The following is a 13,854-nucleotide window of genomic DNA, read 5'->3' as shown; positions in this document are numbered from 1 at the left end:
CCACGTAAGTTTTGGAGGAAACTTCTAACGCGTCCTTTTTCTCCACTCTGCACCTGCCCATTTTATAGTCGAGACAGCGCCGGATTAAGATTTTCTAGACACCTGGGCCACAGATCCGGCGAAGACAATAATATTTTTGAAACGTGAAATGGAAAATTAACTTATTTTTACAAAATTAACGACAATCGATCCCGCAAATTTCAATGATTTTAAGCTGTTTTGATGTACAAAATAAATTCATGCCTTTGTAAGCATCGATAGGAGGTACGAATTGGCAATTATAATTTAGCTTGAACTTAAAATTACTTATTCCACATTATTGTCTTGTAAACAGAACTAGAACAGAACTCCATTACAAGCTAAATGCTGTAAAACACATGCCTTAATCCGGTCCTAGTTTGAGACGCACGATGTAATTGAAATAACAAGCATTAAGGGTTCTTGGTTCTTCTCGTGATACAATATTTGTACATAAACAGAGGTTGTAAACTAGTACGAAATGTAACTACATTATATTGGGAATTGGAATTATCAGTTGTTTACTCGAATGTCTCCTAACACTTTGCTTCTGTCCCGATTTACAAGAACTTGAACAAGAACTTTTTTTGCATTTAACAATGTATCTTTTGCATTTATGTTTCAGGCAATGGTGACATACAGTGGTGTTTCTCGCAGGTGAAAGGAACATTGGAAGATGATGTCACCGAAGGTAAGTTAATTTCATAATCTCATTTGCTAACTCATAGTTTTATCTTATCAGTTTATGTTTACTATAATGGCATAAAGGAGTAATGTAATTCAATAACTCAAAAATTATATCCTAATATATTATGACAACTGACTAGACTGGAGTATTTATTTCCATTATGTGTTTCCACAATTATTTCCATTATATGTTCTAGCTGATATAATCTCGTGCGTTGAATTTAACCACGATGGCGATCTTCTGGCAACAGGAGATAAAGGTGGACGGGTTGTTATTTTTCAAAGAGACCCCATTGTAAGTTGAGATAACTAATATTTTTATTGATAAATTAAATCAATAAAAATTAATTATCAGCACATGCACACAGACATAGAATTTTAGACATTAGCATGATAGTCTTTGCACTTTTAAACAAGAGAAATGTGTCCTTTAAATAAAAATGATTATATACCTTACTATTGGATTATTGCCAACCTTATGTGTACAGCATGCTACATTTCTCTATCTTTAGAAACTTTCTAAAGATAATCATCGAACACAATGTAAAGAACAATCATTTTGAATAGGTTTTTCTATTTTGAATCAGATATCGTGCAATAATAAGAAAATGTTATCATTTGTGTAGAGTAAAAACAGTATACCACGGAGGGGTGAATACAATGTATATAGCACCTTCCAGAGTCATGAACCTGAATTCGATTACCTGAAATCACTAGAGATAGAAGAAAAAATTAATAAAATTAGGTGGCTAAAAAGAAAAAATCCCGCACATTTTCTACTTTCCACGAATGATAAAACAATTAAATTGTGGAAAGTTAGCGAGCGGGATAAAAGAGTAGAAGGGTACAATACAAAGGAAGAAAATGGTTCGATTCGTGACCCTGCTTGTATCACTTCTTTAAGGGTGAGTAGTTCGTATTAACCGTTTGCATTATTATAATGTATAACAACTCGGAAATTAAAGTTGACTATACGATAAGACAAACGAGATAAATTGATCGAAGCAATATATATTGAATTTTTAAAAATAAATTTGCTTTGAACTGCATTCATCGTTTTAAAGCTCTATGTAAATATAGTGCTTTCTATACTATTGTATTTCTAACAGAACTGCTTACAATAGAAATATGGTCATGGAGTTCAAACATGCACATAATATTATGAGAGTGACATTGTGACAATATCAACTATTTATAGTTTTCATAAACATTATATGGAACAAAATATTTAAAATATATGTGTTCTATACCTGGCCATTTAATTGCTCAGGTACCATCTATAAAACCAATGGAGTTGATGGTGGAAGCGTCGCCGAGAAGAATATTTGCCAATGCGCACACTTATCATATAAACAGTATAAGCGTCAACAGTGACCAGGAAACATACCTCAGTGCTGATGACCTTAGAATTAATCTTTGGCACCTAGAGATCACAGACCAGAGTTTTAGTATCCTTTTACTATATCGTGGTTGTTTTGTTAATAGCACATAATAATATCAATTTTTGAGTAACATTGCTTAATTTTCCTAACCATTGTATACAGATATAGTAGATATTAAGCCAACTAATATGGAGGAATTAACAGAAGTTATAACTGCTGCAGAGTTTCATCCAGCAGAATGTAACGTTCTGGTATATAGTAGTAGCAAAGGAACAATTAGACTTTGTGACATGAGATCTGCTGCACTTTGCGACCAACACAGTAAACTCTTTGAAGAACAGGAAGATCCAACCAATAGAAGTTTTTTCTCTGAAATAATCTCGAGTATAAGTGATGTAAAACTTAGTCATTCTGGAAGATATATGATCAGTAGAGACTACCTCAGTGTGAAAGTGTGGGATTTGCAAATGGAAACCAAACCCATTGAATGTTACCCTGTACGTAATAAGATCGCCAACTATCTTACACCCAATGAAAAAGATATTTATTAATGGCATTGTTGCAGGTACATGAATACCTAAGATCAAAGTTATGTTCACTGTATGAGAATGATTGCATCTTTGACAAATTTGAATGTTGTTGGAGTGGTAATGATTCCGCTATTATGACGGGCTCGTACAATAATTTCTTCAGAGTATTTGATCGTACAACTAAGCGTGATCTTACACTGGAGGCGGCGCGTGACATTGCCAAACCAAAAACACTTCTAAAACCGCGTAAGGTTGGTATTTACATACACGTAATGAATTAAGAAGCAATTGTTTATCAGTATTATTTACATAATTGTTTTACGTAAAAGGTCAGTACCGGTGGTAAACGTAAAAAAGATGAAATTAGCGTTGACTGCCTGGATTTTAATAAGAAAATACTACATACCGCATGGCATCCATCTGAAAATGTAGTAGCCGTTGCTGCTACGAACAACCTCTTCCTATTCCAAGACAAACTCTAGCACATCTGTATGCAAGTATGTTTATTTGAGATTGTATCAATTTTCAAATAAAAGTATATATTTACATTGGTATGTTACAGTCAAAATCATAGGCACTTTCTTTTACTTTAGATTATTCAACGGTATATATTGACGTGAGCAGGACACGTTGAACTGAAGAATCCCAGTGGAACAACGGGTGTCTGAATTACGCTGACGAAAGTCGACTATTAACGTGTCAATGGTTGACTGACCGAAAAGTGGTGTACGTAGCGCCGTCCACGCAGCTCGCATATTCATACACACTATGTATACACAAACATACAGAATTGCACGTAACACCTTGTCGCGCGTATATGTGTATATAAATGCATGCAAGCAGAGGCATATGCATAGCTCGCCAGACTACTAAAGTTCGCTAGTTCAAATAAAATTGCACGGGGATCCATTGCCCACTAATAGAAAAATGTACAGTTCAACCAAAATACAGACTCGTGTTGGCGGTTATTATTTAACTGTTTTTAATAAAATATTAATATTTTCGGTTCGTTTGTATCATAGATATTGTGCTGCCGCACGAATTAAAACATTTTTAATGTATGCGATCCTTCTACAATATGGAACAATATTTATGAAAAAAGTGTATCAGTAGAACCAAGCGCAAACAATTAAAAGTCGCTAGATGCGGCTTCTGTACTGTCAATACGTGTGCGTAGTACATACATAAATTTACTTAATAAATTATTTGCAGAATAAAAAAAAAATGCCTTAAAACAAGCACAGAATGAAAAGTAGAAATGGTCATATGTGCCAATGAAGTTTATCTATATCTTGTTGCAATTTTATTCTTAGCTCAGTATTGTTCTTCGTAAGTTTTCCCGTATATTAAAGTCTGCGTTCTCGGTAGATAGTTAAATTCAAAATTAAAATTTTTGTATCATCGAAAACCTAGTTCCTTTGTTTTTAGGATAAATGTATATTCACATTTCTTAATAACAGCTTTTAATGCTACAAAGTATACCGGCAGTTACCATTACAGAGAAAGCGTAGCTTTCGATACTTTAAATTAATCGTTCGTCGTTATTATTTAGTACAAAAAATAATGTTACACGGTAGGCCTACATTCTCTTGTTTTTACTTTCTTAATAAAATTTGTCAAGTATACTCCTTTTCACGTGTCAGTTTAAAACAAATATTCGCCGATACGAGTCGAATTGAGAAAATACAAATCGAATTCCATATTCTACTAAAAACTTGAAGGAAACAGTTCAGTATCGATATATTTGATACATTAAGCAATAAACAGCATGGGTGCGAAGCACCATTCGTCGATTGTCGCTTTCTAATGAAAAATTGCTCGGCTAAGAGATATGCGGAAACTGTGGTAATTACAGAGGGAATACAGATTTTCTAATATTTCTTATCGATAACTTATTAACACGTATACACTTACATATATAAGCAACGATTTCGTATACAGATAAAAGTAACCTTAAAAAGTGCATTTGACGATGGTAAGCTGGGCTTGCAGAGTTTATATAAATTAAATATGCGCTGTGTAACATGTATATTAACGGAATGTAACAGTAACATTCGTGAAACCTATAGGGACGAAATTCGAATGTAATAATAAGATCGAAACATACGCGCGGATTACCGATTGCGATCAAGGTGAATATAATTGAAATTTTTTTATCGATAAATACAACAGCGAAAGTTGTCTCGGCGACACATAATACCCTACATTGGTTACTTGAATTGTATGTACATGATCGAGAATTAGAGCTAATAATTTTCACGTGTACAAATAAGGATTCTTGATACAAGCTAACAATCGACTTTCGAGATTTCCTAACGGTACATAAGCAATCATATAGTTTTATAAAAACAAGAAAAAAATATATATATGGCCGCTACATTAAAAGATTATTGTAGGAGATTTACTCGGACTCGCCAATTGTCCCTGATTTCATATAAATTCTCTGAAAGATCTGCTATATCGCCAAAAATAAACGTGATGTAAAATTATGCGCTTTGATTAGTTCCAACCGATCATATTCTTACTCGAACGATGTAACGTTTAAGCATTAAGTTTTAGGTATCGAAAATTGATTAATTAGGTATTTTATTCGTTGGGTTTCAGAGCCAAACAAATTATTATATGATATTATTACGTTTCTTGCGATGCAGCTTTCACGCGTCTTATAATTTCCTACGAGAAATATGCACGCGAGAGTATAGACATAACCGAGAACTATACACGAATCTCTACTAGATCGCCGCTAAAGGTATTCAATTCCGTAATTACCATATCGGTGCGGAAAAAGTAAAAGAAAAAACCAGCTTCTACGTTTTATTCACTGCAATGCACGAAACGTAATAATCGGATACCAAACCAAGACTTATTACTCAATATCTTTGTAACGCGACATTTAGGCGATTGTGTACTCACGGAGAAAGAGGGTGAAAAGACACGAATAAAAATGCAAAATCATAATCGATAAGCTGTAACCATAATACGTTATCAAAAAGGATATTACGCGCGACGGAACCGCGACATTCGTTATCTGTGCTCGAACAAAACATAGAGTTATTTTTACAATAAGTAATAATATTATTATCGCTATTAGTATTATTATTATTAATATTATTATAGGGATTCTGCGTTATTTGGTTGTTTTGTTAACTGCTATGCAGGTTCACTAACGGTGATGACCATTTGATCTGTTCGGTTAGTTAGGTAGCATGATGTCGATGGTGTATATGTAATTGATCGCGAACTAAAACAATTGTGTTAAGTGGCTAGAAATAAACCGATACTTGTCACGCGGTGAAGCGGTTTCATGAAAGCTATCACACAGGGTGTCCCGTAATTCAAGTAAATGCGAGTGCTTGCTTGTTTACAAATAAGTTGAAAAGTTTCCAAAAAGTTTCAACTTATTTTTGAACGATGATTCGCTTTTCTGTTTAGTTGTACCGATCGGGACGCCCATTATTCCAAAGGATTCAAAGTATACAACAAAGAGCCCAGGGCTCCCGTCGTATTCTTCATAGACGTAAAGTTTATTGGTGACAAGATCGATGAATAATAACAACAAATGATCGAGAAATGAATTACAGTGAAACTAATATAATAATGAAATCACTTGAATAGAATTTGTATCCGCTTATTTGATACAAAGAGTTGGGGAGGGAGCAAGGGCAAAACTGAAGTGTCCCGTGCGTGATGAATTCCTCCGGAAGACATTCTGACTTAGAAAAAAAATGCCTTACGACGTCGTATCATCGCTGCATCCGTGCATCGGACAATCCGAATTGACGTAAAAGTATAAAGAAAAAAAAAAAAAGAAGACGAAAAAGAACACTGAGCAGAGTAGTACTTTTGGCACGCAGGACCTGTCTCGTTGTGATAATAAACGTCATTGTATTACTAGCCGAATGTTGGAGCTCTATTTTTATTAACGTACCACATACGTATTATTAGTCCATACTTAGCGTTTTTATAGCAAATACGTAAGGAGAGTCTTTTTACCTGTCTTGCGTGAGGAACAAAACTAAATAGAATTGCGATAGTTTCGATCCGCGACACTTTCGCGAGTTGAATTTTACACGGATTTTCTTCGTAATTATTACATGGATTCATTTCTTCTCGCTGATGCACGCAATTAGGTAGAACGAACGATCACGGTATCCACCGTCTAAATGCGGATAATCGTGCCATAATGCGCTAACGCGTAAAGATATCGCTTTTTTTTACTCTCTCCACTTACATTCTACTTAATGAAAAATCAATCTACTTCGTTTTACGAATCAAAATTACACGTCTGTTAACACAAAAGCGAAAGTACCGTTACCTAATTCGAAGCGTTAGGTAGCGAGAAGAATGATGTCAGACCATAAACATATGACGAATAACGAACCTGTCGAAAATCCAACGGCAAACGAGTACACGATATAATTTTCACTCCTGGTTTTGAGTTTTACCATTCCACCTGATCGTGATCGTTTCGATCGACTCTCGAACGAGTCTCGAAGATTTTACACTTATCACTCTTGTCAACAATGTATCCGAATTTCTTCGAGATCGTTTCGAGTTTATTTTGTACTGCATAATGTGCCTCAAGAGATGTCAGCATTACCGAGAGAGCGAGAGAGAGCAAGTGGCGATTAAAGTTCATGATATCGATCGAGATCTGTTTGCAAAAGGAAACGATCAAGAATAATAATAATAGAATCGAGTTAAAAGCTGCGAGCGAGCATACATTGTCGTTAAGATTTGTCGTGAAACGTTGGAACCAAAAGAATGAGAACAGAGGGGAAGGAAAATTCCAAGGAAATCGCGAATGAAAAGACACTTGTATTATAATATAGCGTTACGATAGCGTATAAGCGCATTAAGGATTCGATTAATAACGGAGAAACGAATGAACACTGCGCCGAGATCTAGATAAGTTATACATATATATATATACATATGGTAGCTAGTTCGGAACGAATGGCAGTATGAATATTCTGTACTCTGCACGTCTGTGTCGTTGCATGCCTGTTAAGAGACAGAGGAAGGTCAATGACATAATCGTTTAATTTATTACTTTTTTTTGCGGGTAAAATGTTTTCAAACATCGAATATATATCAGACAGTACAAAGAACTGTGCAGGCCGAGATACCTAAAACAGGCCATCTAAACGATTCGTTTTTTTGTGACAAAACAGCATTAGATTAATCTTGGTTTCAAGGTGGGTACAATCTGATGCTAGTAGTTTTTTTCGTAGTTGGGGCAGTCTGAGAATAACGGAGAGACGTGATACCAAGGCCAACTTCGTTTCTTTAAATAGAATTAATACTTTGATAATATGATTCGATAAATTAATGAATTCTAATTGTACAAATATTCAAGTATGCCTATTCTAAAATTAATGCTTTACAAGATATTCGGCTATTAATGTGTTACGATGCGGCCTTGATCGGCCTTGAATAATCTTGAGTCATAGGACGTTGAACTCGTCCTTGAAAACGAACATTCTCTAATATATGCAACTCTTTAAAATAGCAGCGTTATGGACACCGTTAACGGTTCTTAAAATGAAGTTGATCTTTGTATTTTCTTCACATCTCTACTTACAAAAGACTATTGATATTAGATTATGTCAGAATCATAATTTTCTACAATCGAACAAATATTTTGTCGTATAATACGTACATGTCTGAGGAAAACATTCGATGTCATCGGTAAATTTTTTTCGCTATTCGACTGAGATCGAACTTATGCTTCCAAAATCAATTGACATTTTGTTTCAGTCTCCACAGTCCCGTTCCTCCTCTTGTATCACCTCGTCATTGTAATATTATTACAGTCCACCACTTTTTATTTTTGCGAGCGAACGATAGAGAGTACATGATACTATTAACGAATAAAATTATGAATTTGCATAATAAAATTACCGATATTGAATCTATAATTACGAACATGTATCTATATATACATAATTTCCATCGCATGCTCGTTTGGTGCATAACAATATCGATTAAGTTTTATTTGAAATTAATATTACTAGTTTGCACGTTGTCGTCTCGAGTGTTTCATTGAGTAGCAAACTTTACGAATGATCTTTGATGATCTTTGATGTGGTTATGATTTTTCGAAGTTCCATTAGTAACATCGATTTCAAATCGAATATATCACGCATTCTTCGCTTGCATCGACCGATTTTACCATTGGTATTCTATATTTGCATGCATTTCACCTTCTGATTATTCATCATTTTTTCAAGAATTCTTAAATTTCATCGAAAGTTTCTTGAACCGAATGACGTACGCACAATGCATTTCTGTTATCATCTTTCGCTATATTTTCACAAGACGTAAAGTTGAAGGATGCAAATTAACAGGACTTTATCATTTTATCTTTGGCGATGTTAAGAATTCATGAAACGGTTTCGTTGATAAAAGTAAATCCATAGCTATCGCAAGAAAAGAGGGAATCTATGCTTTCGTATCGTTATATTAATTTCAAATCAAATTTACTCCATTCTTTTTCGTCTTACGTTGATCACTGTACGATGAACACGTATAGTGAATATCACGTAGCGCCATCTGCTCAAATCGTTTAAATTCTTCGTGTACGTCCTCCGTAACCTCCAAAGAATACGCGGCCGCGTTTTACGTCGGAGAAAATTACGCGTATCGCAAAAACGAACTTTAGTCCGTATTCAATCGTTGTTTCGTACGTGCGTTACTAGTTTCCGGTTATTGTTCTCGTAGAGTAAACATTCGGGAACGCCGTTTGATTCCAAGCGAAGTAGAAGGAAAACACGACTGACAGAAGTTCGAAGACCGAAAACTCGCGAGTACTACCTGTTGTCGCGATATTTTCGCACAATGACAGATTCTTTTCCATAACATTATGAAACCATGTGATGTGCTTCGTGGCGCCTGCAATTGGGAAAAGAATAATCGACCATTTCCTACCATTAAATGTACGCTTTACGTTCATCCGACAGGATCGAGTTCAACACGTTGATTCGTCAAAATTTTGAAAACTCCACTGCATCCTTTATCACCACGATCATTTTTTCATAAATAATTCTTCTTGTCGATCGTGATCGTACATTGTAATAAACGATCGCTCAAACATTTCGATTTCGCCGCCTTTTTACTGACAAGAATCGTCTCGGTCATTCATCCCAGATAACAGCGATTTGAGAATGTGATAAATAGGAACGTTTGAAATTCTGAAGGTGAGCTTGCATGTAACTTTATGTGTTCTTTGAACGTGAAAGATAAGTAAATTGAAATCGTACAGGATAGTTTACGTAGTCTATTTTTAATACCTTTGATTTTTATGTTGAACAGAATGAATTAAGTCGAGCTGCTTTGGAAAAACTGTTCTTGTACTGTGTACAAGCATCCAACTTAAAGTCTATAGAACGGAAGACAAACTCTAAAAGACAATGGATAGCTCTATACAAGAGAGGTTTCTAGGCTTTATCGACGTTATAATTAGGGTTCCACCGTTATTCATCATAGACGCATTACTTAGAATTGGACTGGGACTTCCTAGCGAGGATGTAGTGCTGGAGAGCACAGAACAAGGGTTCAAAATTTCAAATGTTCTAGACAGCACTGTTAATACAATGGCATCGGTCACGTCCAACTCATTTCTCATAGAACTATTCGATTTTGGACACCTTGCCTATAAGATGTATTTTATGATTATATTGAAATTTTTATGCTGCTGTTTAGGTAAGATATTTATGTTGTAATTAATTTATTTAATCAACTTTAATCTATTTTATCGTGCATATGTGCTTAATTGTGTATGTAGAGGAATGTTTTAATTTTACAATAGGCAAGCAGTCAAATTTGACATTGAAATACAATTGAAAAGTAGCATTTACTATAGATAAATTTGAAAAATTCAGACAATCGGTGGTAGAATGTCTAGTCATGTTTAAAGTGGTCAGGTTAATTTCTGTGGGTCAATGTATGGGTAAAGAGGGGCAAACATGTTATGCAACTGTCAAAGCATTAATGATACTTAAGTCAAACTATACAGTGCTAGTAAGCATTTGTACTTATTTCTTTTGCAATGATAAAATTGTTCAATTTTCAGGGTGTATTGCTGCATTATGTACATTCATGTTATGGACAAAACATCTGATAGTTGTGTACCTATACTTAATGTCAATGGGAGTAATAGTCCTATCCCACTGGTCAAATGTTAGTACAATGAAAGCTATTATAGCATATGTGAGCACACACGAATCTACGACTCGTATTCTCGATGATATTTTATGTTTCAATATAAAATACATACTAAACGAAGGACCTGGATTTGTGTTAATTGAAAACTACATATTGCAATGCTTGTTAGCTAGTATATTTTGTTATACTCATCTTGCCCCGAAACATCCGATTTTACAAAAACTTCTTATACTGAGTTTCATGGCACCATCCATCTTGGCCATTTATCCGCTACCGGTAATTAAATTAATTAATAAACATTAGCATTTTGGAATAAGGTATTCATAAACTGAAAGGTAAACTATGCTTTCAGACGCAATTTCTTCACCACGCACCGGTGTTTGCGGCACTTCTCCCGATGGCTGTGTGCAACTTCGTGTTTTGGTACAACGGGATCACCATACTGAAGACGGTGTACATGGGTTATCAACACGCGCGCAACTTTATAAACAATTACGGTCTATCCGCGCTTGCAGAGACCGAGTGGATCCGATTGAACGTTCCGTGCGTGTTACGCACGTTTTGGATGTTACGCGTGGGGGGACAAGTGATCCACATTCTCGTGAATCACTATGGCGAAGAAACGTTTACGTACTTCGTGATGATCAAAACTCTGTTGATAAACGGTTGCGAGACCTTGACAGCGGTTTTGGGAATGACCAGTATAATATCGTTCATTTGCCACTACATCGGCTGTTTCTTCCAATGGGTGCTCCTCGCCGAAGATGGGGATGAGACGAGTATCGGCACCGTGTCAGCGATTTTGTTTTACATGCTGGCCCTTCAAACGGGGCTGACGAGCTTGGACAGAGACAAACGTTTAGTCCGCCTCTGTCGTAACTTTTGTCTACTGTTTACGGCGGTTCTACACTTTGTACACAACATCGTGAATCCTCTGTTAATGTCTCTGAGTGCCTCCCACAATCCAGCCCTTCACCGACACATTCGCGCGCTTGCGGTATGCGCGTTTTTGATACTATTTCCGGTTTCGTTGCTCGTGTATCTGTGGTCACACTTTACCGTGAGCACGTGGTTGTTGGCGGTGTCGGTGTTCAACATCGAGGTGATAGAAAAGGTGCTGGTCTCCCTCGCGATCTATTCCCTGTTTCTCATCGACGCGTATCGCAGCGTGTTTTGGGAGCAGCTCGACGACTGCGTTTACATTATACGCTCGTTTGGCAACACGGTGGAGTTCGCTTTCGGCATCATCCTCTTCTTCAACGGTTTCTGGATTCTGGTGTTCGAGTCTGGCGGAGCGATACGCGCCATTATGATGTGCATTCACGCCTATCTGAACATCTGGTGCGAGGCGAAGGCCGGATGGAGCGTGTTCATGAAGCGTCGTACGGCAGTGAACAAAATCAATTCCCTACCGGAGGCCAAGGCGGAACAGCTCGAGATGTTGAACGACGTGTGCGCCATTTGCTACCAAGAGATGCGCAGCGCCAAGATCACGCGCTGCAATCACTACTTCCACGGTGTTTGTTTACGAAAGTGGTTGTACGTGCAGGACCGTTGTCCACTTTGTCTCGACATACTGTACAAAGTCGAAAACACGCAGACCAACAAGGCCAACAACGAGGTTATCGCCGTCGAACAAGAAGCGCGAAGCAACAGCGAAAATAACGTTTTCCAACGAGTGAACGAGGATAGGTGAAAGAACGCATAGCTTTATTGTGATACTTCCGGATAACAGATAGAACTATTACGAATTATGACATTTTAAATCGAAAGGCATCGATCTCCAAAAAATCTTGCCGCGAATGATTTCGTTTCTCTCTTAACGCCGCTCAAATTTCAGTACATACTCTCAAGTACTCTGTACTTTAAGCACGGCCGATAGAACGTTTCCCCGATTGGTTGTACTCCGTCGAAAAAAACAAATTTAATCATTGTATAAAGCTTCGAACGATAAATCGCGCGTATAGAATCGTTACCGCGAACACATCGCGACACCTAAGCTTCCAACGTGCCGATCACTCTTCCATTTATAAGCAAGTGTTTTATCGACTTTCTGCGTTTATCGATTCGCGCCGAGAAGCTTATATACCACATTTTCCATTAGAATAAACGTCCCTGAACACGAATCAACCGAATTACCGTGTGTTTTCTCTCAGAACGCTAAATAGTTTAATTTAAGCCTTCGAAAGACTGCGTTGACCGAGATGTGTTTCCATTTTATGGTAATCGTTGATTTGTAATAGTTTTGAAAGTGGTATTGATTACTACGAATTACGTAGAAGGTGTAGTTTTTATTTATGCTTTTGTAAAGAATAGTTTTGTAATACATCGTTGAGCGAAGTGAAACCGATATACGATAACAAAGTATCGTTTGACGAGTAATGACGGATTCCAGAACGAATCGAATCGAATTTACATATTTTATATAAACAAGTAGCTTCAGGCTTCAGCCTGCAAGTCGCGTGCAATTTTCGCGAATCGATTCGATTGTTCGCTAGGAGAACATAAAAAGACGGAATGCAACATTTTCGTATTTCGATTTCAAATTTCGTAGAGCTAGTATTCGCCCAATTTAATCGATCGTAGTATCTCGTTACGTGAAAAGATCGTGTACGATTTTCTATTACGTGTTAAGTTCGCTCGCAAGGATTGCCATCTTCTTTACAGATTTCTGCTACTTTCTCCGTCGCTTCGAGTCACATTTACAAGGCTTCGTGATAGTCAATCGATTAACAGCAGAAATAATGTAAAGTTTTCTAATTTATTGCCTCGGAAGCATGGTATTCACTTACACGATTCTACGATAACCGTATAAAAGGTTTGTTTGTAAGATCAAAATTCTATCCAATAAATGTTATATTTTTAAACCATCGTTGTGTACCGATCGCGCTTGCTCTCAATCGAACTTTGTCAGAGCAAAGTGTCTGGCACGCTGCCTCGCGGAATGCATAATGCACCTTCGCGTAATTAGAGCAATTCCAACGTGGGTGACGTAACTGGGTGAGGGACGTACCATTGTACGCAGTTGCCGGCCACGTGCCCGATCGTAGAATCGCTAAGCGTGCGTTACC

General features: G+C 36.8%; 2 protein-coding genes and 1 long non-coding RNA gene across 8 annotated transcripts in view; 2 read left to right on the top strand and 1 right to left on the bottom strand.

The window, feature by feature from the left end:
- LOC128874846 (protein phosphatase PP2A 55 kDa regulatory subunit) overlaps positions 1 to 6,844 on the top strand; it is a 39,513-nt gene extending 32,669 nt beyond the window's left edge. For all 6 annotated transcript variants that reach the window (XM_054119956.1, XM_054119957.1, XM_054119954.1 and 3 more), the window contains 8 exons: positions 644 to 709; positions 903 to 1,000; positions 1,332 to 1,610; positions 1,976 to 2,153; positions 2,250 to 2,584; positions 2,653 to 2,868; positions 2,947 to 3,114; positions 3,211 to 6,844. In XM_054119956.1, coding sequence (XP_053975931.1) covers positions 644 to 709; positions 903 to 1,000; positions 1,332 to 1,610; positions 1,976 to 2,153; positions 2,250 to 2,584; positions 2,653 to 2,868; positions 2,947 to 3,099 — 1,325 coding nt within the window. In that variant the 3' untranslated portion in view covers positions 3,100 to 3,114; positions 3,211 to 6,844. The remainder of the gene's footprint in view (positions 1 to 643; positions 710 to 902; positions 1,001 to 1,331; positions 1,611 to 1,975; positions 2,154 to 2,249; positions 2,585 to 2,652; positions 2,869 to 2,946; positions 3,115 to 3,210) is intronic.
- On the bottom strand, positions 1,008 to 2,369 carry LOC128874862 (uncharacterized). Its single transcript, XR_008456705.1, has 3 exons — positions 2,238 to 2,369; positions 1,956 to 2,128; positions 1,008 to 1,418 (listed from the first exon to the last, which is right to left on the bottom strand). It is a non-coding gene; the product is annotated as an uncharacterized LOC128874862 (long non-coding RNA).
- A 1,877-nt stretch (positions 6,845 to 8,721) lies between the features above and the next one.
- Positions 8,722 to 13,654, top strand: LOC128874843 (protein TRC8 homolog). The gene is made up of 4 exons (XM_054119947.1): positions 8,722 to 9,816; positions 9,932 to 10,321; positions 10,692 to 11,059; positions 11,136 to 13,654. The coding sequence occupies exons 2-4, from the start codon at positions 10,030 to 10,032 to the stop codon at positions 12,477 to 12,479; spliced, it is 2,004 nt and encodes a 667-aa protein (XP_053975922.1). The 5' UTR covers positions 8,722 to 9,816; positions 9,932 to 10,029; the 3' UTR covers positions 12,480 to 13,654.
- Positions 13,655 to 13,854: the final 200 nt, after the last annotated feature.

The sequence above is a fragment of the Hylaeus volcanicus genome, chromosome 4, assembly GCF_026283585.1.
Source record: "Hylaeus volcanicus isolate JK05 chromosome 4, UHH_iyHylVolc1.0_haploid, whole genome shotgun sequence".
NCBI lineage: Eukaryota > Metazoa > Arthropoda > Insecta > Hymenoptera > Colletidae > Hylaeus > Hylaeus volcanicus.
This window is presented reverse-complemented; position numbering and strand designations above follow the sequence as displayed.